Below are 24,668 nucleotides of genomic sequence, written 5' to 3' on the forward strand. Positions count from 1 at the left end.
CACGTTTTCAATCAGCAGGCATCTTGCACCCGTCCTGCACGGGGTCTGGTCTAGGACAGAGGCTTCTGCAAGGCAGCCTACAAGTTAGCCCAGCCCTCACTGCTCACTTCTGCTTCCGAAGGGTCTGTTTCTCTACTTGGATACGCTCTAACCCCACAAGTTCAGAAGTCTTCCCTTGTTTTTATCTTTAGATTTTACACAAAAGAACTGAACTCCATGTGTTGGGAGGCTGTGTCAGCATGTTAATTGTGTTACCAGTACCTTATCACCATGACTCACGAAATCTCACAATATAAGCCATGAACTCTTAACGTAGGCTCTCAACTACACTGACTGCAATTACAAATTAAGTCATTTCTTCTGATTTTGGATCCTTCCTACTGCCTGCACACCCGCCAGTGCTGAAGCAGGCTCCAACACTGGCCCTAGGCAGCTGTTCTTTCCCCAGCTCCTACGTTGAGAACTACCACACGTGTTCCCGAGGCGTGTGTCGGGAGACACCGGTAGCTCTGATGGATCCACGTGAACAGGTGGGTGCAGCCTTTGCACTGAAGATACGGACTGAGGCTGGTTATAGATTTTCAATCACCTCATCCTACTTAATGTGACAAAAGGTGCTGCCACCTCGTCAAATATTACACTTGCCTGTCCATCCTCACAGGCTGTATGCCATTGCCAAGATGGGCAGACAAATCTGAACCCTGTGTTTTCTTACTAAGAATACCTGTTGTGTCTGCTGCCAGGGGCGTTCTCTTCAGCTTTTAGCAAGAATAAAGATGCTTTAGCTCTGGGTCTCTTTTAATGGACCACTCTGACACTTTTCAATCTTTCATTGGGTATTTTGCAGGGTAATTGAATTGAATCTAATGCTCAGATTCCAACCAGACAGAAATAACCCACAAGGCACATTGTCCCCAGTGCTGTCTGGAGTCTGAGCAAAGGGTTTGTGCTTCATGTTAGGAAACGGACCTGGAAAGTCCCTGAGAAAAATCACCCCACCCTCCCCAAGGAACCATAGAATACAGTGAGTTGGAAGGGACCCATCTCACCATATGCCCAATCCTCACTCAAGCCCTCGCACCCCACAGCCCAGGAGGCTTCACAACTAGCTCACCTAATCCTTCAGGTAGTTAGAAGCTCCTTCCCTTAAAACTTAACATGCCCACCACCCCTGCCTACCCAACTGCTTCCCCCTACCCAGCAGCTGCTGCTGTCCCACTGGCCAAACGGAGAAGACCCTGTTTGCCAGCTGTGGCCATAGTGTTTCCCTCCCGGGCACTCTGGATGAGGCTGTTTGTTCCCCTGGTGCCGCAGGGACCTGACTAATTGGGCACAAGCCTGGCTCCTGCCCCTCAGAGCCAGCAGGCAGCTCTCAGACCTACCTCTCCCAGCACTAGGATGTGAGTCCTATCTCTAGCCCGATGCTAATCGGCTATTACACGGTTCTTGGGAGGAGTTTCTGCCTCCTGTGCAAACTGTCACACAGATGAGCTCATCTGGACCTTTCTGTTCGGCCTCTCCTTGAACTGACACCAAAGCACACTGTACTCAGCTACGCAATACACATCAGTCTTCTTATCTGTGAGCATAAATACACTAAAAAAAAGCACAAGGGGGCAGGGGGAGCGGGCAGCTGCAGTGTTTATTTGACAATCACATGCAGTGCTACACAATTCAACCCCCCTGCGTGTCCAGCTCCCCTTTGCCCAAACACTGCCCAAGGGCTTGTTGCTGCAACACCTGGGAACAAGTCCTTTTATTTAAAATGGCCAACGTCAGTTTCCAGGCCAGGGACTGGTCATTCAGGGGAAGCCAAGGGAAGAGATGTCAGGCTTTGCCACCTCGCTCACATCCTCTGCAGCCTGAGGACGGGAGCGGTACCCATCTGTCCATGTGTCAGGGCAGACCCTGGAGCCTCAGCGCCCCTGTCCCAGCACGGTGCCTTCTGCTACAGAATGTTCTTTGCAATGGCGTTCAGGGTCCTCACTTTGGCCACATCTGCCACCTTGATGGAGTATTCCGGGGCGGAGAAGGACGCTCCCATGGCAACGTTGGGATTTCTGTCAGGAAAAGGACTGGTTACTATACAAGGCAGGTGATGCTGATGAGTATGACACACTAAGGAAAACCCACCATCTCCCCTCCTCTCAGCAGTGGCCAGAACCTGCTAGTGCCACCCAGACCACAGGTGATACAGCAACAGAGTAACAGAATAATCCAACGGCAAGAAACAAGAGCATCAACAGAAACCCAGTGCAGACCTGTGCCATTCCTCCCCCCTCATTCCTCAGAGGCACTTCCCACTGGTCTCCCAAATCCTACATGATCCAGCGTTAAAGGTCTAAGACAACTCCACCAGAACCTGCCTTCCCAAGTGCCACACAAGTCCACTCACAAGCCCTACGGCAACAGCAACAATGGCCCAAGGATCCCATCATACTTGGAGCTCCTGTCCAGATGATGTGCACTGCTGGATTCATACACTGCAGAACGCAGAGCCATGCATCATGATCCCCACCATGAGAAGGCAATTAACACCCAGAAAGCTGGTTTAAATTTATGCCTGTTCTACAAGCTCATGTTTACCTTAATCCAGCTTCTCCCTTTCACCAAAAGAGAAATATGACTAAATAATCAGTTACCTGAACTTCATTGCCGAGTCCCGGGCTGAACGAGCAGAGCAGTGAAACTCAGAAGCAGTGGAGCCTTCCAGAATCCTCTGCAGGTTGCGCTCTGTGATGCCACCCCCTGGTGAGGAGAATCCTGATGTCCCACACAGCCCAGATGGCACTGTCCCAGACCTGACATCACCTCAGGACCCACCCCCTCAGAGACAAGGACCATCTACACAGAGGGGAAAAGACCATGCTCGGGGCAAGGGAAATCCTGGCACTTGAAAAGAGCCAGGAGAAGCCCTGGCTCCTCTCCTCCCACAGATCTGGGGGCAGCTGTGGGAGCTGCCCCCAAATCCCGCAGTGAGCAGCAGCTGCGGGGCTCTGCCACCCCCAGGCAGCTGCCTGGCCCCTACTCGCACGAGGGCTGGAGCTCCCCCTCCTGGGGACCTGCCTCAAAAAGCCAGAGCTGACAGCGCATCCCAGGGGAGGGGCTGGGAAGAGGCGGCTAGGGACTGCGGGGCCTGTTAGAGATGACAAAAAAGCATTACCTGGCACCACCACAATCCTGCCCTTCGCCTGAAAGGGAAACAACGCGTTAGTGACGCTGCTCAGCGCTACATCCACTCGTGCGATGAGGGGCGGCAAGGAACCTTTGCATGCGGCTCCCTCACCAGGCTGAGGGGTGCCACTGCGGCTCACGACTCCCGTGCTCTCACCCATCTGCTGTGTACCGTGCGTGTTGCACAAGGAAAGGGGGAAAAGGCTTTGCAGTCACAGCTCATCGCCATTCCCTCCTCCCTCTCCATCCCACCCGGCCACCCCTCAGGTACATCTGCTGCATTTTCCTAACAGAAACTGTGAGATCCCAGCAGGAAGCTCATGCTGCTGTTCACGTGGGCTCGTTATCAGCTGCTGACACAAACTCTTACTGCCCTCCCAGGCTGTGAGAGCAACCTCAGCCTGTGCTGAGGGGCTCCAGCCCACGCAGACTTGGGAAAAGAGATGAGGCCAAGCAAGACAAGAAGGGCAAACACTCCTGGGCAGAAGTTCCCTTACAGGAATGAGGGCTCCCTTGAAGGAGCTGCTGAAGGCAAAGCCCAGGAAGCAGCTGCAGTAACCCAGGGGAGCACAGGGAACGCTCACCTGTTCTGCCAGCCTCTTAATTAAGGACAATCCTTCCAGCGCCGAGCTGTCACAGCCGCTCGTCAACACCCGCTCAAACCCCAGAGAAATCAGGGTCTCCAACGCCACCAGAGGGTCGTGCACCATGTCAAAGGCTGAGAGGTGAAGGGAACAGCTCAGAAATCACTCAGCTCATTCTGCTCAAGCCATGTCCCCCAGCCATGGGGGGGATACAACTGCTCCCAACTACGGTGTCCCCCTGCAGCAGTGGCAGGGCCACTATGCCCACCTCCTCTCCACACAGGGCAGTGACAGAGCCCCCAAGCCCAGACCTTCCTCCTTCTGGGGAAACATCACAGCCCTGCACAGCATGCAGAACTTTCCCCCTCCAAAGGACATTAAGTTCAGCTCCTTCCCAGCCCCACTTTCCCCCAGCAGCAGGGCAGAGGCTGGTCCCTGCCAGGGCCGCTGTGCCAGGTGACTCACCTCGGTGAAATGTGACTGGCAGGGGGCGACACACCGCTGCAATAAGAAGACACATGGTCAGTCAGAACAGGCACAGAGTCTCCTTTGTGCTAGAACCGGTGAAGCACATGAGATGAAAGAGGGCAAAGGCTTCCCAGGCCACTTCTGGGGAGCTCAGGAGAGTCCTAGTACTTGCTGGGAACAAAGCAGCTGTGGCTCTTTGACAGGGAAGAGTTCTTCTGCCCTTTGAGAAAGCAACAAATCTTTGTATTTTTATTAGTACTACCAAACTGATCCATCCCATTTCAACCATGAAAAACCCTCATTCCCACCAGAGATGTCTTTCTCTGCAGGAAGGAAGCAGGGAAGCTGTCTCGGGTACCTGGGGAAGGGACAGGACCAGTGCCCTTTGAAAGCTGGAGAGCTGATTTTTGCGATTTCTTTCACTTAATTTCTTTCTCTACACATTAAGGGCCTGGACTAACAACTTCCTACCATAGCTTTAATATGTTCCACCTCTCTCTCATTATCTTTTCTCACTGCATGAGTTTCAGGAAAAAAATTAAAAAGACAGGTTGCCATAAGGCCAAAGTCCAGGAAAGACACATCCTGGACACCTGCAGCAGGGACACAGGGGAAAATCAAAGGGCAAAGAACACAAAGAAAGGAGAGTATCCAGCAGTTTAATATTCTGGAGTTCCCAAAGCAGCTCACCTATGCTTCTCTCTTTGTCAGGCCCTGGTATTATGCCTCAAACTCTGTGTAAGCCACTTGAGGTCACTGGTCTGCAAAGCTTCTTACCTATTTAACGTCACAGCTAGAGAAAGACAGCAAGGCCACTGAAAAGCCCCACAGACCAAAGTGCCCTGTAGTTCTCTCTACAGCATCAGACAGAGCAGCACTGAACTCCCGCCCCGAGTCACGGCACTGCCATCACACAGGGCTCGGCACAGCGCTTCTGACCAGAGGCCCTTACCCAGCAAGGCTGTGCAGAGCTCCGTATCGATGCGCCCGTCCTCAGTCAGGGCCCCGAACACCAGCCCGTCGGCGCCGTGCAGCTTGGCGAGGCGTATGTCAGCCTTCATCACCTCCACCTCTCGGTCCGAGTAGAGAAAATCGCCGCCGCGGGGTCGGATCATGACGAACACGGGGACCCTCACGCACTGTTTCACCACCTGCAGGAGCCCTGGGGAGGGAGAGAGGCGGCTCAGCGCCCAGCGACAGGCTTGCAGTGCGGTGCTTAGAGCGATACCGAGCGCCCCGTGTCCTCGTTCTGGTCAGGATGGAGTTAACTTCATTTGTAGCAGCGGGTGGGATGCTGTGTTTGGGAGTTAAAATGGGAGTAGTGCTGATAACACCCTGATGTTTCTAGTTGCTGTCAGACAGTCAAGGACTTTCTCAGCTCTTCATGAGAAAGGAGGGGCGAAGCCAGGACAGGTGACCCAAACTGGCCAAAGACAGTATTCCATGCCAATTACGTCCTGCCTGGTACAACGGGGGGCTGACGGGAGGAGGAGCAGGGGGGCTCTGGGACGCGCGGTTCTTGGGGGACGGTCGGGTTCCGGGACGGCTCTGGGTGGCACGGCCTGAGCTGTGGGTTCAGTGAGAAGCTGCATTGTGTATCAACAGCTTCATATATTTTTTGCTCTAAAGTCCTGTTAGCATTGTTATATTGTATCTTTCTGTTATCTTAGTAAACTATCCTTATCCCAACCCACGGGCTTTTGGTTTCTTGGTTTTGGGGTTATTTGCCCCTTCCTTTTCCCTTCCCTTGCCTCTCACCCCCCTTCCCCCTTCCCCTGCTCTTTTCCTTTAAGGAGCAGGCAGCTGCGTGGATCTCTGCTCTCAGCCGGGGTAAACCCACGACACCCCGCTACCGTGGGGAGGGGGGGTGTACTCAGCGCCCGCCCGGGGTGGATGTCAGCGCCCAGCAGCCCTGGGCAGCAGCAGGAGAGGCCAGGCGACACCCAGGGAAAGGTGCGCGGGGCGGGGGCGCAGGGAGACGGGGAAGCGGGGGCGGGCGCGCTGAGACCCGCCGAGCGGGCCGGGCCGCGGGGGACGGGCAGGACCCGTGGCCGGGGCGGGGCGGTCGAGGCTCACCCATGCTCGGGGTCGTCCCTCCTTCCACGAGGCCCGCGCACAGCTCGATCCGGCCGGCACCTGGGGAGAAGCGCGTCAGGAGCCGCCCCGCAGGGCCCGGCCCGCCGCCAGCGCCCCCCCCCCCGAGACCCGCGGGCCTTACCTCCGCGCTCCGCGTTGACGGCGGACTCCACCGAGTCCACGCACACCTCCATGAGGAAGCCATCGTCCATACCTGTGCGGGGGGAGCGGCGCCGTCAGCCCGACCCGCCCCATGGCGGCCGCCCCGCTCCGCGCCGCGCCGCCGCCGGCCGCGGCCCCGCCCCCGCCCCGCTTCCGCCGCAGGCCCCGCCCCCCCTCTCGCGCCCGCTTCCGGCCTCGCCCCCTCGCGGGCCGGGCCCGCGCCGCCCGCGGGCGCGAGGGCGGGCGCGGGAGGGCGGAGGGGGCGTGGGCAGCCGGCGCGCCCCGCTCGCGCTCGGCGGCGGAAGCCCCGCCCCCCGGCGCCGCGGCCCCGCCCCCGCCCGGGCCCCGCCCCCGCCTCGCACGCGCCCTCACCTGCGCTGGCGGTGCGCGGGGGTCGCTGCTGGCTCTCGGTCACGTGCCGGGGGATTGTCATGGTGACGCCCAGGTGTGTCCGGAAGCCGCTCGCCCCGCTTCCGGCGCGGGGCGCGCGCGCCACTTCCGGGGTCGCCGGGGATGCTGCGTGCGGCGCGCGGCGGCGTTCGGCTCCCGCTGCCCGCGCGCGGCGGCGCGGCCGCGAGACGGGCCAGGCCGGCGCCGGGCCCCGCCCCGCCGCGGCGGCACCTGCAGGGGTCGCTCCCGCAGCGGGCGCCCCCGCCTGCCGCGCCGCCCGCCGTGGGGCGATGGCTCCTGGCCTGCAGCGGCGCCGTGGCCGGCGCCGTGGTGCTGGGCGGCGTCACCAGGTACGCGCGGCTCCCCCCGCCCCGCGGCCGCTGAAGGGGCTCGGAGCCGGCGCCGCGCGGAGGCCGCGGCCCCCGCCGCCGGTAACCGGCCCGGGCCCTCCGTGCGGCCCGCGCCGCGAGAGCCCCGCGCGTCTTTCCTCCTTGGGGCGGGGTGGGCCCGGGGTACCGGCGGGCGCTGCCCGGCTGGGGCAGCTTCCTCTCGGGGGCGCGGCGGATTGGGGCCTGTCGCTGGCGGGCTCACTCCCCCCCGGCCCGTCGGTAGCCGCGGCCCTGGCTCCGGTGCGGCGGGGCTGCGCACCGCCTGGGAGCGAGCTGAGCCCGCTTGTGTCTGTCTCTGCTCCCAGGCTGACGGAATCTGGCCTTTCCATGGTCGACTGGCACCTGGTGAAAGAGATGAAGCCCCCAAGGACGCAGCAGGAGTGGGAAGCTGAGTTCCGAAAGTACCAGCAGTTCCCAGAGTTTAAAATGTGAGGCACAGCAGCGGAAGGAGGGAGGGTGGGTGGGCTGGGGGCACCCCTCCCGCCAGTGAGCAACACGAGGAGCTCCTGCCAGCACCACTGGGAAGGCAGGTGAAGCCTGTCAGATGGTGGCTCCATCACTGCCTCCTGCTTTCCCTGGGGAAGGGGATCCCTCGTGGGAACTACACCTGCTGCATCACGTTGAGTCGGCCTTTGTCTCTGCTGTCGTCAACAGCCTGAACCGTGACATGACGCTGACGGAGTTCAAGTTCATTTGGTACATGGAGTATTCGCACCGTATGTGGGGCCGTGTCGTGGGCCTGGCCTACATTGTGCCTGCTGCCTACTTCTGGCGGAAGGGCTGGCTCAGCCGCCCCATGAAGGGCTGTGTTCTTGCGCTCTGCGGCCTCGTGTGCTTCCAGGTGAGCAAGCGCTGGTGTCTTCCAGGGGTTAGTCACAGCATTTCCCGTGAATCTCTTCTGATCCAGTGTCCTTGAGATGATGGGACTTGTGAAGGCTTGTGAGGGGTATTGGTAGCTGTTCGAAGGCGGAGGAAACAGGTTGCTTTTCTGCTCGTGTTTATCTGGCCTTAGCTGTCTCTACTGCTCTGCCTGTGCTGAGCCTGAGCCTTCTCTCTGATGAAGGGCAGTGTAGCAGCACAGGGGAGCTGGCACTGACACCACCCTATTTTGCCAGGGACTTCTGGGATGGTACATGGTGAAGAGTGGGCTGGAAGAGAAGCCAGACTCTTACGACATTCCTCGGGTCAGTCAGTACCGTCTCGCAGCACATCTTGGCTCTGCACTGGTGCTGTACTCTGCCAGCCTGTGGACAGGGCTGTCTTTGCTGCTTCCACGACACAAGGTATGGATGGGGTATGTCAGGAGGCAAAAGCACAGGGTGCTGTCAATTCAGAAGTGGGGGGTGGGACCTGAAGGCTGAGGAAGGAGTGTGAAAGGTGATGATGCTTCTGTTTTAGTCTCTGTTCCTGACCAATCTAATGGTGCTTTACAAAATACCCTTTCAGTAAACTTCTCAGTGACAGGACACTTCCTTTGACTTGCTCTCCTCAAAAGGGTTTGTACAAGCCCAGGCAGGGGTCTGCCCGGCCGGGCTAAATGGTTTATGCCAGTAACTGCCCATTGGCCACTTCGGTTTCTGCACTTCAGTCCCAGTTGGACTCTAGCTGTGGATTTGAGAAACCACTGAAGCGAGACTATACGGTGTTGTGGTTAGTCTCTAGATTCCTTCTGTAAAATACAGGCCAACTGCTTGTCTTGTAGACACAGAGAAGGGTTTTCCCAAATGCTGCAGATGCGCTAGAAATGCCTTGTTTTGATTCTTTCTTTTCATTTCAGTTACCTGAGAGCCATCAGCTCCTTCGCTTGAGACAATTTGCTCATGGCACTACAGCTCTCATCTTTCTTACTGCTCTTTCAGGTAAGAGTGTTTCTGGCTGCTGCCCCACATGCAGCTCGTTCCCCTCTGCCTTGTTTTTCTTCTGGTGTGGCAGGGACTGTGAGCATCGTGTTTTCTGGGAGAACTTTATTGCTGGCAGGGGGCTGACAGTCAAGAACCTCCCTTACTGGGCTTGGCTGAGCAGGTGGAGATGCACCTTCTGGCTGGCCTGTTGCTGTGTGATCTCTATAAATGTTTCTAAAAGAAACTGAGGGTCAAGCCAAGCTCTTGAGTCAGAGCTGTGCAACCTATTGTGCCACCTGTGCCTGCTCTGGTTGTCTCATTTTCTGCCCTGGAATTGCAGGTGCCTTTGTGGCAGGGCTGGATGCCGGCCTCGTGTACAATTCCTTCCCCAAAATGGGGGAGCGCTGGATCCCTGATGATCTTTTTGCCTTCTCCCCCACGCTGAGAAATATCTTTGAGAACCCTACAACTGTACAGTTTGATCACAGGATCTTGGTAAGTTCTGTGGCTTCCTGCTGTGTCTGTGTTTCTTCTTGGTTGCCTTCTGCAGCCAAACTGTCCTCGCTGGGCTGTGGGTCTGCCACCTTGAGTGAGATGCAGGGTGTCTGAAGGGCATGAGAGCTTGTTACCAATTTGCTTCTGCAGAAAGAGGAAGTTCAGTGCTCCTCTTTATTTCCTTAAGAACGCCTGCCTTCCTCCTGCACAAGTTACAGGCTTCATCTCTGTCTCCTCCTCTGTAATGAGCTGCAGACCAGGGTGGCCCTCACTACTGAAATGCCTGGGAAAGCCATGTGAAATAAAATTTGGAAGTCCCGACATCGAATGCTTTCTCCTGCATTGCTGAACTTGTAGGCACCAGTAAAATATCCCTGTGAAAATACCTCTGCCCTGTGAAAATATCTCTGCCTGTTAGAGCAATCCAGGTATTAAATTCTACTGCCCGTGGTGCTGTGGACTAAGCCACTGTGAAGACTAAAAGGAAGGATTAAGTGACTTAGAAGAGGCATCACCTGGGATGACCTGCACAGCAAGATTATACTGGTGAAGTGTGGCTGAGTGGTGAAAATGAGATCAGTTTCCCAGAGGACATGTTCTACCTTTAGTCGTCAAGGTGTCAGATGAGGAGAGGGCAGAAATAATCCCTAATGACATGAAGGAACGAGGAAAAGCTATTGGAAAGTAAAGCATTAATTGTGGGGGGAAAAAAAACCCTGGAATTCTCTGTAACTTTAGTTAATTTCAGGGCTGTCAGTCTGGTGGGCATGGGAGCTCTGGGATTTGTTCATGGCCATTAACACAGATAAATATTGCTCACGTAATTTCTTCTGCTGTGAGGAAGGTGCAGCCAGAGGCCACTGCACCAATGTCCCTTGAACCCTCCTTGAAGGGTGGTCATTTCCCTTCCCTTCTGTAGGGCATCTCCTCAGTCACAGCTGTCACAGCACTGTACCTCTTCTCACGGAAGATCCCGCTCCCTCGCAGGACCAGGATGGCAGTGACTTCCTTACTGGCTGTGGCTTACATGCAGGTACTGAGGGGGAGGGGTTCCCTTCTATTTCTTATTTTCCTCCCTCTAGTCCCTCGTCGCATGTTGCAAAGACAGAGCTGTCTGCAGCTTGGATTTCTGCCGGCCCTGGGAGCCTGGAGCTGCCTCACCCTCCCACGTGCGCAGCCTGAGTGGGCTGTGGCCAGGGGCCTTTCCCCCTCGTACTGTGCGCTGGGCACGTGTATCAGCGCTGCGGCTCTGCTTACCCCTTCTCCCTTCCCGGCAGGTGGGCCTGGGCATCAGCACCCTGCTGCTCTACGTCCCCACGCCGCTGGCCGCCACGCACCAGTCCGGCTCCCTGGCGCTGCTCAGCGTGGCGCTCTGGCTCATGAGCGAGCTCCGGCGGGTGCCCAAGTAACCCACCGGAGGAAGAGCCTTGGCGGGAGAGCCGTGCCGCGGGGCCCGGCGGCGGCAGAGACCCACACACCCCTGCCGGGTGCGGGCAGGGGAGAGGAGCCCGCGGGGCTGAGCGCGAGTTTTATAACATAAAGGAGTTTTACGGAGCGGCTGGTGTCTGGCTGGTGCCTCCTTGGCGGAGCGAGGTGAGGAGGGACGCGGGGAGCCGCAGCGGGAGCTGCCGCGGGGCCGGGGCCGGGGGCCGGGGCCGAGCCGCGCCGCCGCGGCCGGCAGTGCGGGCGGGCTTCCTTTGGCGCCCCCTGGCGTTCGCCCGGCCTCCGCCTGGCGTCTCTTCTCCGCCAATGGGAGGCGGCGGTGGCGTCAGCGCGCCGCGCTGGTGCCGCGGATTGGTCGCCGCGCACGGCGGTGGGCAGAGCCGCATCCGGGGCGGCGGCGCCCGGGCTGGCGGTGCGGTGGGGAGCGGGGCGGCCATGACGGCGCACAGCTTCGCACTGCCGCTCGTCCTCTTCTCCGCCTTCTGGGGCCTCGTGGGCGTCGCCGCGCCATGGTTCGTGCCCAAGGGGCCGAACCGCGGGTGAGTGAGGGCCTCGGCGGGGTGCCGGGGGTGGGCGGCGCGGGACTGGGCCTCGCCGTCTGACGGCGGTGTCTCCGCAGGGTGATCATCACGATGCTGGTCACCACCGCCGTGTGCTGCTACCTCTTGTGAGTACCGCGCACCCGCCCCCGAGACCCACACGCACCTCCCCCGGCCTCACTGGCTGCACCGGGCCCAGCGGCTGCTGCCCGGCCTCCAGCCCGCGGATGAATGGGACAGCCCCGGGGCTGCGGGCGGCCGGCCGGCCTCCCTCCCTCCCTCCGGGGCAGCAGTTCCTCTGCCAGCCGCTCGCGGCGGCAGCGTCCCGGGATCCTGCGCTCTGTCCCTGTGCTACCGGGGCTGAGGGCAGGTTGGGTCTCTTTGCAGCTGGCTCATCGCCATCCTGGCCCAGGCCAACCCCTTGTTTGGGCCGCAGCTGAAGAATGAGACCATCTGGTACGTGCGCTTCCTCTGGGAGTGAGCAGTGCTCAGGAGCTGCCATCTGAACGGAGACCCCCATCCCCGTGAGTGGACAGAGGGTTGGGGTGGCAGAGATGTCCCTACTTGCCTGCCTGGGGAGGGAGATGCTTCTGTGGATTGTGGCTGTGATGAGCTGGTCTCAGCCATGGGGCTGCTGGCTCAGTGCTGGGCAAAATAACCGCTTCCCCTGAGCTTGGGGTTCTCTAGGTTTGGGGAGGGTGTCCCTCGTGGATGCAGTTTGGTGCTAACTTCTCCTTTCTCCCTCAGCTCTCACTGCTGTTCCAGCCTCTACCCTTCCATATCAGGCAGGCCCCAGAGGTGCTGGGGCAGAGGCTGGACCCGCTGCCCCAGCACACCCTGAGCGCTGCAACCTGGACCAATGATGGCTGGGACCGGGAGCATGGCAGGGAGCAGCCTTGCCCAGGATGAGGGCCTGGTAATCCTGGCCCTGGGAACAGCCACTCTACCAGGGAGACATCCACTCAGCTGGCCAAGTGCTGCAGTCACTGACGCTGAGTGCCATCCTGAGAGAAACCTGTGTGTAGTGCCAGCAGATCCTGTCCCAGCAGTGCTCATCCTGGTCCCACCAGTACACTCAGCCCTAGCCCCTTGAGTGAAACCCCTGCTTGTAGCCCAAGCTACCCAGCTACTTGCCATGTCCCTGGTCATTTCAGGCACTGTTTGCCCTTCTGCATGAGAAGGCAGGAGCCCAAACCATCCTTTGCTGTATGGTCAGTTCCCTTACTACATTTCTGTCTGTGAGAATGGAAGGGTGACCCTGAAGGAGGACATGGACCCCTTGGGTGTGATGAGGGAGGTGCTGGAGGGCAAGACAGAGGGTTCTGATGCTTGGCAGCTTGCTGAAGGGGATTAAAGCAGTGCTGGGTCTTCCCCCTGCCTCAGCAGTGAGGGTGCTGCAGTAGTGTCTAGGTACCACACACCCCCAACCCATGTCCAGGTTCTGAGAACTGGGTAGAGTATTGTGGTTCGATTGCCCTTAATTTATCAGTTAATTTATCTGTATTTATTTATTTGTCTGTGTTTGTTAAATTTGTGTTGTGGAAATAAATCCTTTTTCTAATAAGTGATGCTGAAGGCAGAGTCACTTGCTGCTTTGAGGCTGAGGAAGAGTCTTGGTTTTATTAAGCCTCCTCCCCTTTCCCCTAAGCCTGACCTTCCACCATGAGAACAAGCCTGGGATGCCCAGCTGTTGACCAGAAGGTTGACAGCATACACCTGCATGGAAAGCTTTATCCTTGATGCCACCTGTGCACTCTTCTGTGGGACCAGGGTCACAAGTAGTCACAGGCACATGCTAGAGGGAGAACTGGGTGCCTGTCCAGCCTCTTGTAGGCAGCTGTGTTGAGGCAGCCCCATGGCTGCACAGCAGCTGGAGAAACTTAGTGGCCTCTTTCCCAGGCAGCTCTGTAAGTGTGGGGAACAAGGTAAAAAGTGGGGACTGACTCTTCCAGGGGCTCCTGAGCGTGCAGGCTTTCAGGAGGAGGGCAGCAAAGGACACCCATCTCTGAGGATCACAACAGTCCAGTTTGTGTCAGTGCTTTGCTTGTTGCTACTGCTGTGGGAGCTGAGCTCAGCTGTCCCGCTGGAATCAGAGAAAACCTCCTGAAGGCAGCTCCCCCCTCCCGCTGTGGCAGCAGGAAGCAGCACCCTGCCGCTGCACGCTGCCCCCCCCTCACGCCTGTCACTGCTGGGGCAGTGCTTGCTGGAAAAGAAGACCAGTGCTGGATGGCTCAAGGGTTTTGTTTATTGCTACAGGAATGGGCACAGCTGAGTTCAAGTAAAAAGTGACTGATTTCATCATGTCATCAGGGGCTCCAGCCCCAGGGACAGGCCGAAGTAAGGTGGTTCCCCACAGGCAGGCCCAGCCTGCGCTGACGGGCACAGAGAACCACTGGTCCTGGTGCTAATGTCCGATTAACGTGCGAGACACCACGGGGCAGATGCACCCAGGATGGAATGTATGAAAGGAAAGGCAGCCTACACTGCCTTAGGAACCAATCCCTGAGCCCGAGGCATTGGCTAGAGCCAGGGGCAGAGTGTCCTGGGAGGGGAAGAGATGGCAATGAACAGGACGCTGCTTAAGGAGAGCCCCACCCTGAAAAGGGCTGCGAGGGCAGAGCAGCGCCATGTTGCTTGTGGCTCACCTGGGTCCTGCAGTAAAGTTGCTGGCAACTGTTCTCCAGCCTGTGGGCTTGTAAGGGGCTGCAGAAAGGCCACCCCCAGTGATGAGCTACAGCACCTCACCAGCGTGCTCTGTAAACAGCTGGCTGAGTCACAGGGTGGCCATCTTGGTGAGCGCCCCACTTATCTGCAGGACCTGCCAGGGCTGCAGCCTTAAGCCCACTGGCAGCAGGGGACTTTGCTCTACACCACGTAGCAAGGTGAAGGCCAAGGAATGCAAAGATTAGGACTGGGGTGAGGCTGAGAAGAAAGCGCCGGTTTCTGTAGCTGCCTTGGCCTACAGCTTCTAGTTCTGACGTGGAGATGATGGAGGGCAGAGTTCAGAGTCTTTAAGAGAGAGTCCAAGCCCTCAGGGCTCAGGCTGTCAGCCAGTCCTCTGATTTCACTGGTGCAATTGGAGGGCGGGTACCATTGGTGTCATGGCCCATTTCCCTGGCTTGTTGTCACCACCACCGTGTCCAGCCAGAGCTGGGTGAGCTGAGCTGAGCGCAGCTGCCGGCGGTGGATGCGGCGCAGCCGCAGGAGGTAGAGGACAATGGCCAGCACGACAACTAGGATGCAGGCAAAGAAGAGATAGTGGTTGTAGACAAAAGAGAGGCGTAGCCAGGAGGTGTGTGCTTGCCGGATACTCTCCTGCCTGAGATCCCTGCGGAGAGAAGTCAGGAGATGCCATGAGGTGCCAAGGTGTACTACCACAACCCTATGCTACCGCTTCCCTTGCCAGGGCAGCAGTGGTGTGGTAATTCCTGTTCCTCCCCAACCATCCTTCACTGAGAAAAGGGAGCAGCAGCCAGTGGTACCTGAGTGGCAAAAACCGCGTCTTGTAGAGGATGGCGCCCAGCGTCCACTGCACCTCCCGGTCATACACCAGCTGGGCCGTGCGCAGGCTGGGGTAGTCCAAGGGGAAGTGGAAGCCTTGGTGAAGGACTTGGTACATCCAGGCTGATTTGAAGCACTGATACCTGCAGGCACGGCACATGGGCACATCAGCCTGACGCCACACCCCACACCAGTCCCTCAACCCCAGCAAACCCCCCCCAGGAGGCCCAGCTGCGGTACCCCCTGTCCCAGTGAATACTTACTTCAGCCGGTGCTGGTCCGCGTGTGCCGAGTAGAGGCCACCACGGAAGCGCTGGGTCAGCACCTCCCATCGCTGGCTGCAGTACTCCTGTGGAATGGAGGAGTCATTCAGCACGGAGAAGCAGCCTCAGCTCCCTCCCAGCCCCAGGAAGGGCAGCTCTGTAGCCCGCAGGCCCGGGGCAGCACCCACCTGGGCAGCCGAAGTGAAGGTGGGAGCACTGTAGAGGCCCCCCAGGCGCAGCACATCCTCCGTGCAGTAAAAGAACTCAGAGAAGCCATAAAATTCACTGTTGCCAAAGTCAATGGGTGCTTTGTAGGCCCCCACCAGGGAGTCATGGCTGCTGTTGGACTCAGACAGGAGGGGCTGCAGCAGTTCTGCGCAGGTCAGCCAGTCCCCTCGTCCCCGAATGTAGAGGGTTTGGCTGCCCCTTGTCACCTTGTCCTCCAGCCCCACAGGCAGGCAGGGGTCCAGGAAGGGCACCTCAGGGCTCAGCCCTGTCTGCTGGCTATGCAGGCTGGAAAACAGGCCAGGAAGAAAAGGCAATTACATGGGGGGCACCCTCTACAACAGGCTCCCGCAATAACATACAGCCCACCACACCCTGCTTGCAGGGATCCGCACCCCTGTGTGGCCCCCAGGGATCTGGAGGCAGGGTGTGCTCCTGACACAGGAGTACCTGGGCACCAAGCCTCCCCGTCTCCGATGACAGCTTCTCATAGTGCTTGGGAAAGGGAGACCGGAGACAAAGAGCTTTGGGGATGCGATGGAAAGATGTGCTGAGCGAATCGGTGCTGGAGAAGGAGGGAAAGTTGGAGCAAGAAAAGCCAAAAGCCATTAGAAGGGCCTCCCCACAGGCTGCCCTGAGGGGAGGAGGAGGAAAGCAAAGAGCTGCAGCACTGATAAGCCTGCTGGGCTTGGAGAAGGGCAGCACCAGCGCACCCTGTGCCAGCCCAGGCGTCTGCTGCTGCCAGCATGGCTGTGGGAGCTGTTATCACCACGAGCGGCTCTTGGGGCAAATCCAGTGGGAGAGGGCAGCGTGAAGGAACCAGGACCCCAGTCTGCAATGCCCCAGCAGGGGCACTGCCAGGCAAGGCAGCAATACCGGTTGTGCACATAGGTCTGGTTCAGCACAAGCTCCTCGTAGCGCTGCCGGGCAAAATTGCCCCCGAAGCCCAGGAAGGTGTTGACGTAGACACGGTACATGTGGCCAGTGTGCTGCACGTCACAGCCCAGGTTGAATTCCGCCAGCAGGCTCTTGGCAGCTTCCTCCTGAGGACACAGAGGTCTGCGATCAGCAGCAACCCAGGGAAGGCAGGGGCTGCTCGCAGCACCGGCCGGCCAGATACTCACCTGCTGCGGGGAGAAGGCTCCAGAGTCAGGCACTTCGTAGGCGATCTGCAGGGAGGCACCCCCCATGTCGAGGATCCCGACTGTTCGTTTCCGAACCAGGGACTGTCCCTGGTCCCCCAGTGCTACGGTGACCACCGCATCCTCCTCTGCAACACACAGCAGTGTGTCAGCGAGAGGCAGGGCCTGGAGTTACAACTCACCCCACTTCCACCAGCACCCTCCGCAGCAGCCTCATGGGGTTCCTCCACCCCTGGAAGCAGCTCCCAGGGATCACTTACAGGGCAGTGGGTGCCGGCACTTGGGCTGGCTGCCCCCTCCAGCTTTATGCTCGTCCCCAAAGCATCTACCACTGGAAGCCACTACAGGAACAGTACTACAAACCCCCACTACTACAATCCCCATCCCTCCATCTCTCTCTGGTTCTTCCAAAATGCAGCAGATGTCCCCCTCGTGCAGGGATTTGTTCCAATGGCCAGGGCAAGTGCCCCTCAAGGTCCCAGATCCAGGATAGTTTCACACATGCAGCTGGGCTCAGGCATTGCCTGGCCAGAGCGGCAGACACTGCCCGCTCCAGAGGCAGCTCTTAGCTCCATTGCCAGGGTGAGCTCCAGCAGGGCTCTGCTCAGACCCTCCCAGCCACTCTGCATGCGGTTAGACTCACCGTCCTCATGATCAAACCGGCCCAGGACGAAGTTGATGCCAATCCAAGCATAGACACCTGGAGAAGACAGAAAGGGCCGTTGCAGCAATATGCTAAAGGGAAGCAAGCAGTGGTCTGGGGCAGCTCCTACCTTCCTGTTTTCCCGAGATCACTTCTGCGTGTGATTTGGAGAAGAGGAAATCAAACTCCAGGGGCACGTTTCTCACCAGGTCCTCCAGGATTGCAGCTTGCTGCCTGCAAGGGTGCAGGAGAAGGAAGGACAGGTGCTAAGGGACCTCCACCAGGGATGCTGCTTAGAGTGTCTCTCCTGCCAGGGCCAGCCGGAATCTCGCTGCGATATGCCCTGCATCCAGGCTCAGGAGCCTCACAGCTGCACCCAGCATGCTTTGGAGATGAGAAACTAGACCTGTTCAAAGCCTCTCCCCTCACCTCCCAGCGTGCTCAAACCATCCTTCTGAAGCTCCCGCCATTCACCCCCAGCAACACGCCCTTTCCTTTCTCCAGAGCCCCCCAGCATTCCCAGTTCTCCCTTGGGGCTCAAGACAAGGTAGTTCTCGTCCCCCTTCTGGCGGCCGAGGGATGCCAGCGGGTCCCCGGCTCCCCCCCCCCCCGCCAACAAGGGCGGCCGAACTCACGTCTCGGGCAGCAGCCGCATGCCGGCGGTGCACAGGATGTAGAGCGGAGTTTCCTTGTGCTTCTGAGCCGGGACGTGGGCCGCCGCGAACTGAAGCAGAGGGCGCAGGTAGGGCGTCGCTTGCTCTGGGGCTGCCGCCGCCACAGAGATGCCTGCCCGGGGAAAAGGGACCGTGAACCAGCCCGGTCGCGGCCTCGGAGCCGGGACAGGAAGCGGGGGGGGGGGGGTAAGCGGCACCGACCCGGCTTAATTTTCTTGACGACCGGGCGGCTGCCGCGGTCCCTCATCTGTTTGATGTCCAGCAGGTCGTGGGGGTTCCCGTTGTGCGGCGGCCAGAAGTAGACAAAGACCCGGGACCCGCTGCTCCCGCAGTCAACGACCACCCCGTAATTGAGGGCCGAGTCCTCGGTGTCAGTGGCCGCCAGGTCCTCCACCCGCGCCAGGTACCTGCGGCCCGGGGAGAGGCACCGTCCTCAGCACCGGCGGGCGGCGGCGGCGGCGAGCCCCGGGCCCCCGGCAGCCCCCGGCAGCCCCCGCTCACCTCTCGTCGCGCCGGGCGGCGCGGGGCGGCACGCTCCAGCGGCGGGGAGCGGCGGCGACCAGCAGCAGCAGCAGCCCCACGGCGAGGGCCAGCCACAGCGCCGCGGGGCGCTGCCGCGGGCACGGGCACGGGCAGGGTCCCGCCGAGCGCCACAGCGGGCAGGGGACGTCGATCCTGCGGACAGAAGCCACGTCTCAGCGCCGGGCCCCGGCCCAGCGCCGAGCCCCCGCCCCCCGGCCCCGCTCACCTGGCCATGTGCGCCCGCCGCCGCCAGCCCGAGCATCGCCCCGCTGCCGGCACCCGCCGCCGGCACCGGCGGCCACGTCACCAGGTGCCCCCCGGCGCGGCCAATGGGCGGCCCCCGCGCCGAGCCCCGCCGGGCGACGCCCCGCCCCCCCCCCCCCGCCGTCACCGAGCCCCAGCGCCCCGCCTCCCGCCCGCCCCGACCACCGAGGCGGGACGGCGCCCCCAGGCGGCCGAGAGCCGCGCCCGGCTTCGCCCTTGCTCCCGCGTCCGACCTTCCCCGGGCGACGTCACCCGGAGACTTCCTCCCGCGCGCCCTATCGCGGCGCGGGCCCAGAGCCCGCCCAGCCAATCCGAGGCGCCCAAATAAACAGCACGCGCCGAGAGCCGGAGTGGCGGACGAGGCGGCCAATGGCGGCTCCCTGGTCTCGCGGAGAGGAAGAGCGCGAGGGCCAGAGGTCGCGGGCGCGCAGACCAATGAGCTGGGCGGCGGGGCGGGGCGCGAAGTTGAGGCACCCAATGGGTCGAGCGGGACGGCGGGGCGGGGAAACCACGACGACCAACGGGCGGCGCGCGCGAGCGCGCCGGAGGGAGCGGCCGGCCAGTGGCGGCGTCCGAGCCGCGGCGGCGCCAGCCAATGAGCGCTGCGCGCGGGGGCGGTGGGCGGCGTGCCGAGCCAGTGGGCGCGCGGCGGAGGCGGGCGACGGGCAGCGGCGGCCAATGGGCGCGGCGGGGCGGGGCGGCGCGGGAGCCGGGGGGCGGGGCGGAGCGGCGCGGGGCCGGGGCGGCGGCGGCGCCATGGAGCTGGGGGCGGGCGCGGGGGCGGGCGCGGGCCCCGGCGTGCGGGGCGGCGCGGAGTCGGGCCGCGTCCTGCTGCTGCTGATGGGCGGCGGCGGCGCGGGCCGGGCGCGGCGGGGCGGCGCGGAGGCGGGGCCGGGACCGGGACCCGGTGCCGGCCCGGGGGGGCCTGAGGCGGCGCGGGGTCCCGAGTCGCGCTCCCCGTCCGCCCCCGACTACGAGGCGCTGCCGCAGGGCGCCGCCGTCTCCACGCACATGCTGGCGGGAGCCGTGGCGGGCGTCATGGAGCACTGCGTGATGTACCCTGTCGACTGCGTCAAGGTGCTGGCACCGGCGGGGACGGGAGGGGAGGGGAGCGGGCGGCGGCGAACCGGGGCCTACGGGGAGGGGGCGGGGCGGGGTGTGCAGGGGGGAGGCGAGGTTGGGGGGGGGGGCGGTGAGGTATGTGCACGCCCCGGGCCCGCGGGAGTGACGAGCCGCCCGCCCGGGCCTTGTGTTCCAGACGCGGATGCAGAGCCTGCGGCCGGAGCCCGCCGCCCGCTACCGGAACGTGCTGGAGGCCCTGTGGCGCATCGCCCGCACCGAGGGCGTGTGGCGGCCCATGCGCGGGATGAACATCACCGCCACCGGCGCCGGCCCGGCCCACGCCCTCTACTTCGCCTGCTACGAAAAGTTAAAAAAGACGCTGAGCGACGTTATCCACGCGGGGGGCAATAGCCATGTGGCCAACGGTACTGCTCCCGACCCCCCCGCGGGGCCTGCGGGGCCGGGCGCTACCGGCAGCCCGCCAGCCGCCCCGCCACGCCGGGGTGGGGGGCGGGGTGGGGAGAGGCCGTGCTTTGGCGGAGGGGAGGTCCGGCCCCGTCCCGCCGCGGGGTCGGGGTGCCGCGGATGGCCCTAAAAGCCTGTGCTCTCCGCAGCCCCGGGCCGGCTGCGCGGGGCCGGGCGGCGGGAAGCGCCGGAGTCGCGCCCAGGTATCTGGCTGGAAGCAGGTTAGTGGCCGGCGCCTGCCCCGCCTCGCGAGGGTGCCGGCGGAACGGGGGCTGCCCGCGGATCAGCCGAGCGCCGGCCGCGGCCCCGTGGGTCGGTGGCGATGCCGGAGCTGGCCCCGGGAGCACAGCGTGGTTTCGGAGCCTGCCTTGCCGTGCCCGTGACTCAACTCCAGCGGCCACGGTTGGGGAGAGCATGGGGCCGAGGGGAGAGCGGGTACGTCCCGCGCTCCACAGGCGTGCAGCGGGGTGCTGTCGGAGTTCTCCTCCGCAGGGCGTGGGGATGCTTGCTGTGCTGCTGTTCCCTGCCAGGTGCTGGCCTCAGCCCGTGCCCCAGGGGCTGGGCCCGAGTGAGTCTCGGTCAGCCCCGGGGATCTGAGCCTGTCGCAGTCCTCTCTCTTCTCTCTCTTGAGCTCTGTCCGTGTGGGAACTCCTGAGGACCGACCCACCTCCTGACAGGGAGATGGAGACAGCTTTCGCATCTTGCTCTTTTCCAGGGGCCTCCTCCTCTGCCTTGGCTGGGGACTTGGGGCTGTGATGGGGCCCCAGGGTCCCTCGCCTTCCCCCCTCTCCCCACCTCACATGTGGCAGTTCTTGTTTTGCAGGTGCAGCCGGGTGTGTAGCAACGTTGCTCCACGATGCCGCCATGAACCCTGCTGAAGGTAACGATGGTCCCGGCCTGCTGGGGAGGGGAGGACTGGGGACTGCCCGGGCAGCTGGGGTCCCCTCTGCGGCACAGAGGGTGCTCTCCTCATTGTTTGTCTGACAGTGAGGATCTTTTGGGGCCAGTGACTGGCTCCAGTTAGAGAACACAGCGGTTGCTTGTTATGGAGGGGGTAGGTAGAAGAGATTGATTCAGTGACCCCTGACTTAGGAGGAGCTGGGAGGACACAATCCATTTGCTCAGGAGTTTGGCTGGGGACAGTTACCTGGAATGGGAGAGAAGGCGAGAGAGATGCAGTCCTCGCTGTTGGAGTCATTCCAAGTGTGTGGAAATGGGGCGTTGCTGTGGCCAGGTCTCGGGAAGATGTGGTACGGTTCTGGGCCTGTGTGTGGAAAGAAAGTCAAAAGAATGGGGCACAAAAGGCACGTGGGAGAAGTCAGGAGATGGAAGATCTCGTCTTACAAAATGTCTGGAAGGTGCTGATTTTGTTGAGCCTGATGTGTATGAAGAAGGCAGAGGGAGTTTGTGATGAAAGCCTGTGAACATGGTGGGAGAAGGAGGAATAACGAGGCAAGATCATTCATGAAGGTACTTCTTCCTCTTTAAAACTGGAGGGTGCATGACGGTGCAGACTCCAGCTGATCTGGCCCAGCAAGGCTCCTATCTGCTGCCTGACTGGCACCCTGCGGAGCGGGCAGTTGCATGGCCAGACTGTTGTCATTCCTTCCCTGGAGCTCATCTTCTTACCATGACTCTGGTGGTTTGTAATCACATTGTTTTTAGCTCCTTGTGGTGACCTTGAGACAGGGAGAGGCAGGACAGCGGGGCTGGCCCCCCTGCTCCGCTCTGGGTGTGTTGGGGGTGGGGGGTGGCATCTAGTCCTTGCCCCACAGTGGCTGTTTCAGCATCAGCCACTAACTATCCCTGACCGGTGAGCTTTGCAGTGTGCTGTGGTTATTTTGGGCAGCAGTGGGGGCAGCTGGGGAGGGACAGGCTTGGCCAGGTCAAGAGCTGTTGGAAAATAATAGAGCAGATGCAGAGGGAGCTCTCCTGACTGCACGGTAGCTCTGCAGTGGTAGATGGGGAGACCTTGGGAGGATCTGGAGTAGAAGCGCCGGTGTATCGGGATGTTCCCTGGGACTCTGGCAGCTGTGGGGTTTGCAGGTGGTGATGTCAGTGCGACAGTGATGCCTCAGCCCATCTGAATGGCTGCAGTCCTGCCTGGGAACATGCAGGGCACTGCTGGTCCGAGTTGTCTATCGTAAGCTCCTAAGCCGGCATGACTGAACTCCAGTTGCTCCAGGAAGCCTGTCTGCGGACTTACCCTTTCTCTCTCCTCTTCCTCTCCGCACCTGGTCCTGGCTGCTGCTGCTGCTGGCTGCCACCACCCGTCCCAAGTGGTCAAACAGAGGATGCAGATGTACAACTCGCCCTACCAGCGTGTGACGGACTGTGTGCGGGCCGTGTGGCGCAACGAAGGGGCCGGAGCTTTCTACCGCAGCTACACCACCCAGCTCACCATGAACATCCCCTTCCAAGCCATTCACTTCATGACCTACGAGTTCTTGCAAGAGCTGCTCAACCCCCACAGACAGTACAACCCAGGCTCCCACGTGGTCTCCGGAGCCTGCGCGGGGGCTGTGGCTGCTGCTGCCACGACGCCTTTGGACGTTTGCAAAACGCTGCTCAACACCCAGGAGTCCCTGGCCTTGAGCTCCAACATCAGCGGACATATCACAGGCATGGCCAATGCCTTCAGGACGGTGTACCAAGTGGGCGGTGTGACCGCCTACTTCAGAGGGGTCCAGGCGAGAGTCATTTATCAGATGCCCTCAACGGCGATCGCCTGGTCCGTGTACGAGTTCTTCAAATACATCCTCACCAAGCGTCAGGAGGAGCGGCGGGCTGGGAAGTGAGCCAGAGCCGAACGCCATTCCAGACCTGCTTCACCTCCCCTCCTGGTTTGTCTCGTGACCCCTCTCCCTTTCGGTTTGGTTTGTGTTGAAGAGAGGGAGCAGTGAAGCCCTTCGGGGTTTAGTGATGCTGCTTCTTGCCTGTGGCTGCCGCAGCTCTGCTCAGGCTGCACAGCTTGCTCTCTCCCAGGGTCTTCTGAGATGTCCCACGGGGAGCTGCAGCCCAGGTCACGTCCCCTGGCACTTCAGTGGAGCTGTGCTCCTGTCCTTTCCTTAACCAAAACCTCTCACGCAAAGCTGGCCCCTCCTTGGAGGGAAAGGTGAATGTCTTGCCCTGCCTCTGGCAGGGCCAAGCTGAGCTCGCAGTGGCCCCGGAGGGGCTGTGGCACTGCCCAGGATGCTGGGGGGTTTGTCTGGCTTTTGGCTGAAGCACATGTAAGCCTTGCCGTTGTCTTGTAGCACGCACACGTGATGCTGACTGCCCCGGTGGTGGTGGTGGTGGTGGTGGTGGTGGTGGGGATGGGGGGAGGATGGCACTTGAGGAGGGGAGCCTGTAGGTGTGTTGTTGTTCCTGCTCTTGACACCTCCAATAAAAATGGTTCTGCTCTATCATGTCCCCTTCTTGCTCCTGCACAGCGCAGCTCCTGGCACTGCGCCTGTCTGACTCGGCCCAGTGCTGAGTTCTTTCAGTGGGTGCCAGAGAGGAAGGGAAATGGGGTCTGGGAGTGGTGGTGGGAAGAGGGGGCCTGCCTGGTCCGGCCACCCTGGCAGTGTGCAGGAGGAGGGTGGTCCCAATCCCATTTGGTTCGTGGTCAAGCCTATCTCTGGCCGCTGGCATGGGTTGTGACCCCACTGGAAAAGCTGAGGTTTGCACTCAGCCAGGCAGTTGTGCACCCCTAGTCTGGCCGGGGGTCCTCAGGAGGCTTCCAGACCACTCACAAATGGAGGCAACAGCCAGAGGGCCGTGGGCTGTGTGTGTCCAGGACAGCACAGAAATTTCGGTACCAGGCAAGGCTGGAATGCTTTGTGCACCTTACACAGGAGATGTAAGGCTCAGCAGGGCTGTGGCCTCCTCACTTCGGTAATTAAACTAGTTTATGCCTTGTTGGGCATCTTAGCCCTATCAGCACACTGATCAAAATGCTAATATTTTGTCTAATCTAATGGCAACTAATAGAATAGTTATTTTTTCACCATTTTGTTAGCTGTCTTGATACCGACTTCAGGGTCTCAACCAGAGCCAGTCTCAACGGGCCATGTGCTGAGCCTCGTTGTACTGACCTTCCCAGACCAGGGCTCTGGGATCCTCAAGCTGGGTGCCTGTGGGCAACGTCTGGCTCTCACTGGATGCTCCCATGGTGCTTGCAGGAGCAGCATCCATCCCAGAATAACTCCCTGGAGGAAACGCATTCACAAGCGGTGTCGTGTGCTGCCGGCAAGTTGCCCGGGTTGGCTTGGGGCTGCTCCAGAGAATTTGTGCCTGCCCTGCACAGAGGGCTGCGGGGTGGGCTGTGGGGAGGGGAAGGGAGGCTGCATAGGCTGCAGGGGGGA

At 60.7% G+C, this 24,668-nt stretch overlaps 5 protein-coding genes across 8 annotated transcripts; 3 read left to right on the top strand and 2 right to left on the bottom strand.

The window, feature by feature from the left end:
* Positions 1-1,628: 1,628 nt before the first annotated feature.
* On the bottom strand, positions 1,629-6,579 carry CUTC (cutC copper transporter). Of its 4 annotated transcripts, none has more exons than XM_084264502.1 (8): positions 6,445-6,537; positions 6,303-6,362; positions 5,179-5,377; positions 4,224-4,259; positions 3,759-3,892; positions 3,164-3,335; positions 2,643-2,748; positions 1,629-2,060 (listed from the first exon to the last, which is right to left on the bottom strand). In XM_084264502.1, the coding sequence occupies exons 1-8, from the start codon at positions 6,505-6,507 to the stop codon at positions 1,949-1,951; spliced, it is 882 nt and encodes a 293-aa protein (XP_084120628.1). In that variant the 5' UTR covers positions 6,508-6,537; the 3' UTR covers positions 1,629-1,948. The 4 variants fall into 4 exon arrangements, with proteins under 4 accessions (XP_084120628.1, XP_084120629.1, XP_084120627.1 ...); XM_084264503.1 differs by having other exon boundaries at positions 3,164-3,191; positions 5,179-5,388; XM_084264501.1 differs by having other exon boundaries at positions 5,179-5,388.
* Positions 6,580-7,554: 975 nt separating this feature from the next.
* On the top strand, positions 7,555-11,133 carry COX15 (cytochrome c oxidase assembly homolog COX15). The gene is made up of 7 exons (XM_084264704.1): positions 7,555-7,671; positions 7,898-8,084; positions 8,359-8,526; positions 9,021-9,102; positions 9,425-9,579; positions 10,499-10,612; positions 10,857-11,133. Exons 1-7 carry the CDS (start codon positions 7,571-7,573, stop codon positions 10,986-10,988), a joined length of 939 nt encoding a protein of 312 aa, XP_084120830.1. The 5' UTR covers positions 7,555-7,570; the 3' UTR covers positions 10,989-11,133.
* Positions 11,134-11,287: 154 nt separating this feature from the next.
* ATP6V0E2 (ATPase H+ transporting V0 subunit e2) lies at positions 11,288-13,123 on the top strand. Its single transcript, XM_084264655.1, has 4 exons — positions 11,288-11,561; positions 11,642-11,689; positions 11,949-12,085; positions 12,309-13,123. Exons 1-3 carry the CDS (start codon positions 11,329-11,331, stop codon positions 12,040-12,042), a joined length of 375 nt encoding a protein of 124 aa, XP_084120781.1. The 5' UTR covers positions 11,288-11,328; the 3' UTR covers positions 12,043-12,085; positions 12,309-13,123.
* Positions 13,124-13,788: 665 nt separating this feature from the next.
* On the bottom strand, positions 13,789-18,765 carry ENTPD7 (ectonucleoside triphosphate diphosphohydrolase 7; the record flags this gene model as incomplete). The annotated part of the gene is made up of 12 exons (XM_084264627.1): positions 13,789-14,889; positions 15,044-15,205; positions 15,326-15,411; positions 15,514-15,838; positions 16,427-16,593; positions 16,675-16,820; positions 17,336-17,392; positions 17,466-17,569; positions 17,971-18,121; positions 18,211-18,416; positions 18,511-18,684; positions 18,758-18,765. The coding sequence occupies 12 exons, from the start codon at positions 18,763-18,765 to the stop codon at positions 14,661-14,663; spliced, it is 1,815 nt and encodes a 604-aa protein (XP_084120753.1). The 3' UTR covers positions 13,789-14,660.
* A 708-nt stretch (positions 18,766-19,473) lies between these two features.
* SLC25A28 (solute carrier family 25 member 28) lies at positions 19,474-23,601 on the top strand (the record flags this gene model as incomplete). The annotated part of the gene is made up of 4 exons (XM_084265758.1): positions 19,474-19,872; positions 20,054-20,282; positions 21,146-21,202; positions 22,603-23,601. 4 exons carry the CDS (start codon positions 19,474-19,476, stop codon positions 23,118-23,120), a joined length of 1,203 nt encoding a protein of 400 aa, XP_084121884.1. The 3' UTR covers positions 23,121-23,601.
* Positions 23,602-24,668: the final 1,067 nt, after the last annotated feature.

This window comes from Gallinula chloropus (assembly GCF_964237585.1).
Source record: "Gallinula chloropus genome assembly, chromosome: 5".
NCBI classification, from domain to species: Eukaryota; Metazoa; Chordata; class Aves; order Gruiformes; family Rallidae; genus Gallinula; species Gallinula chloropus.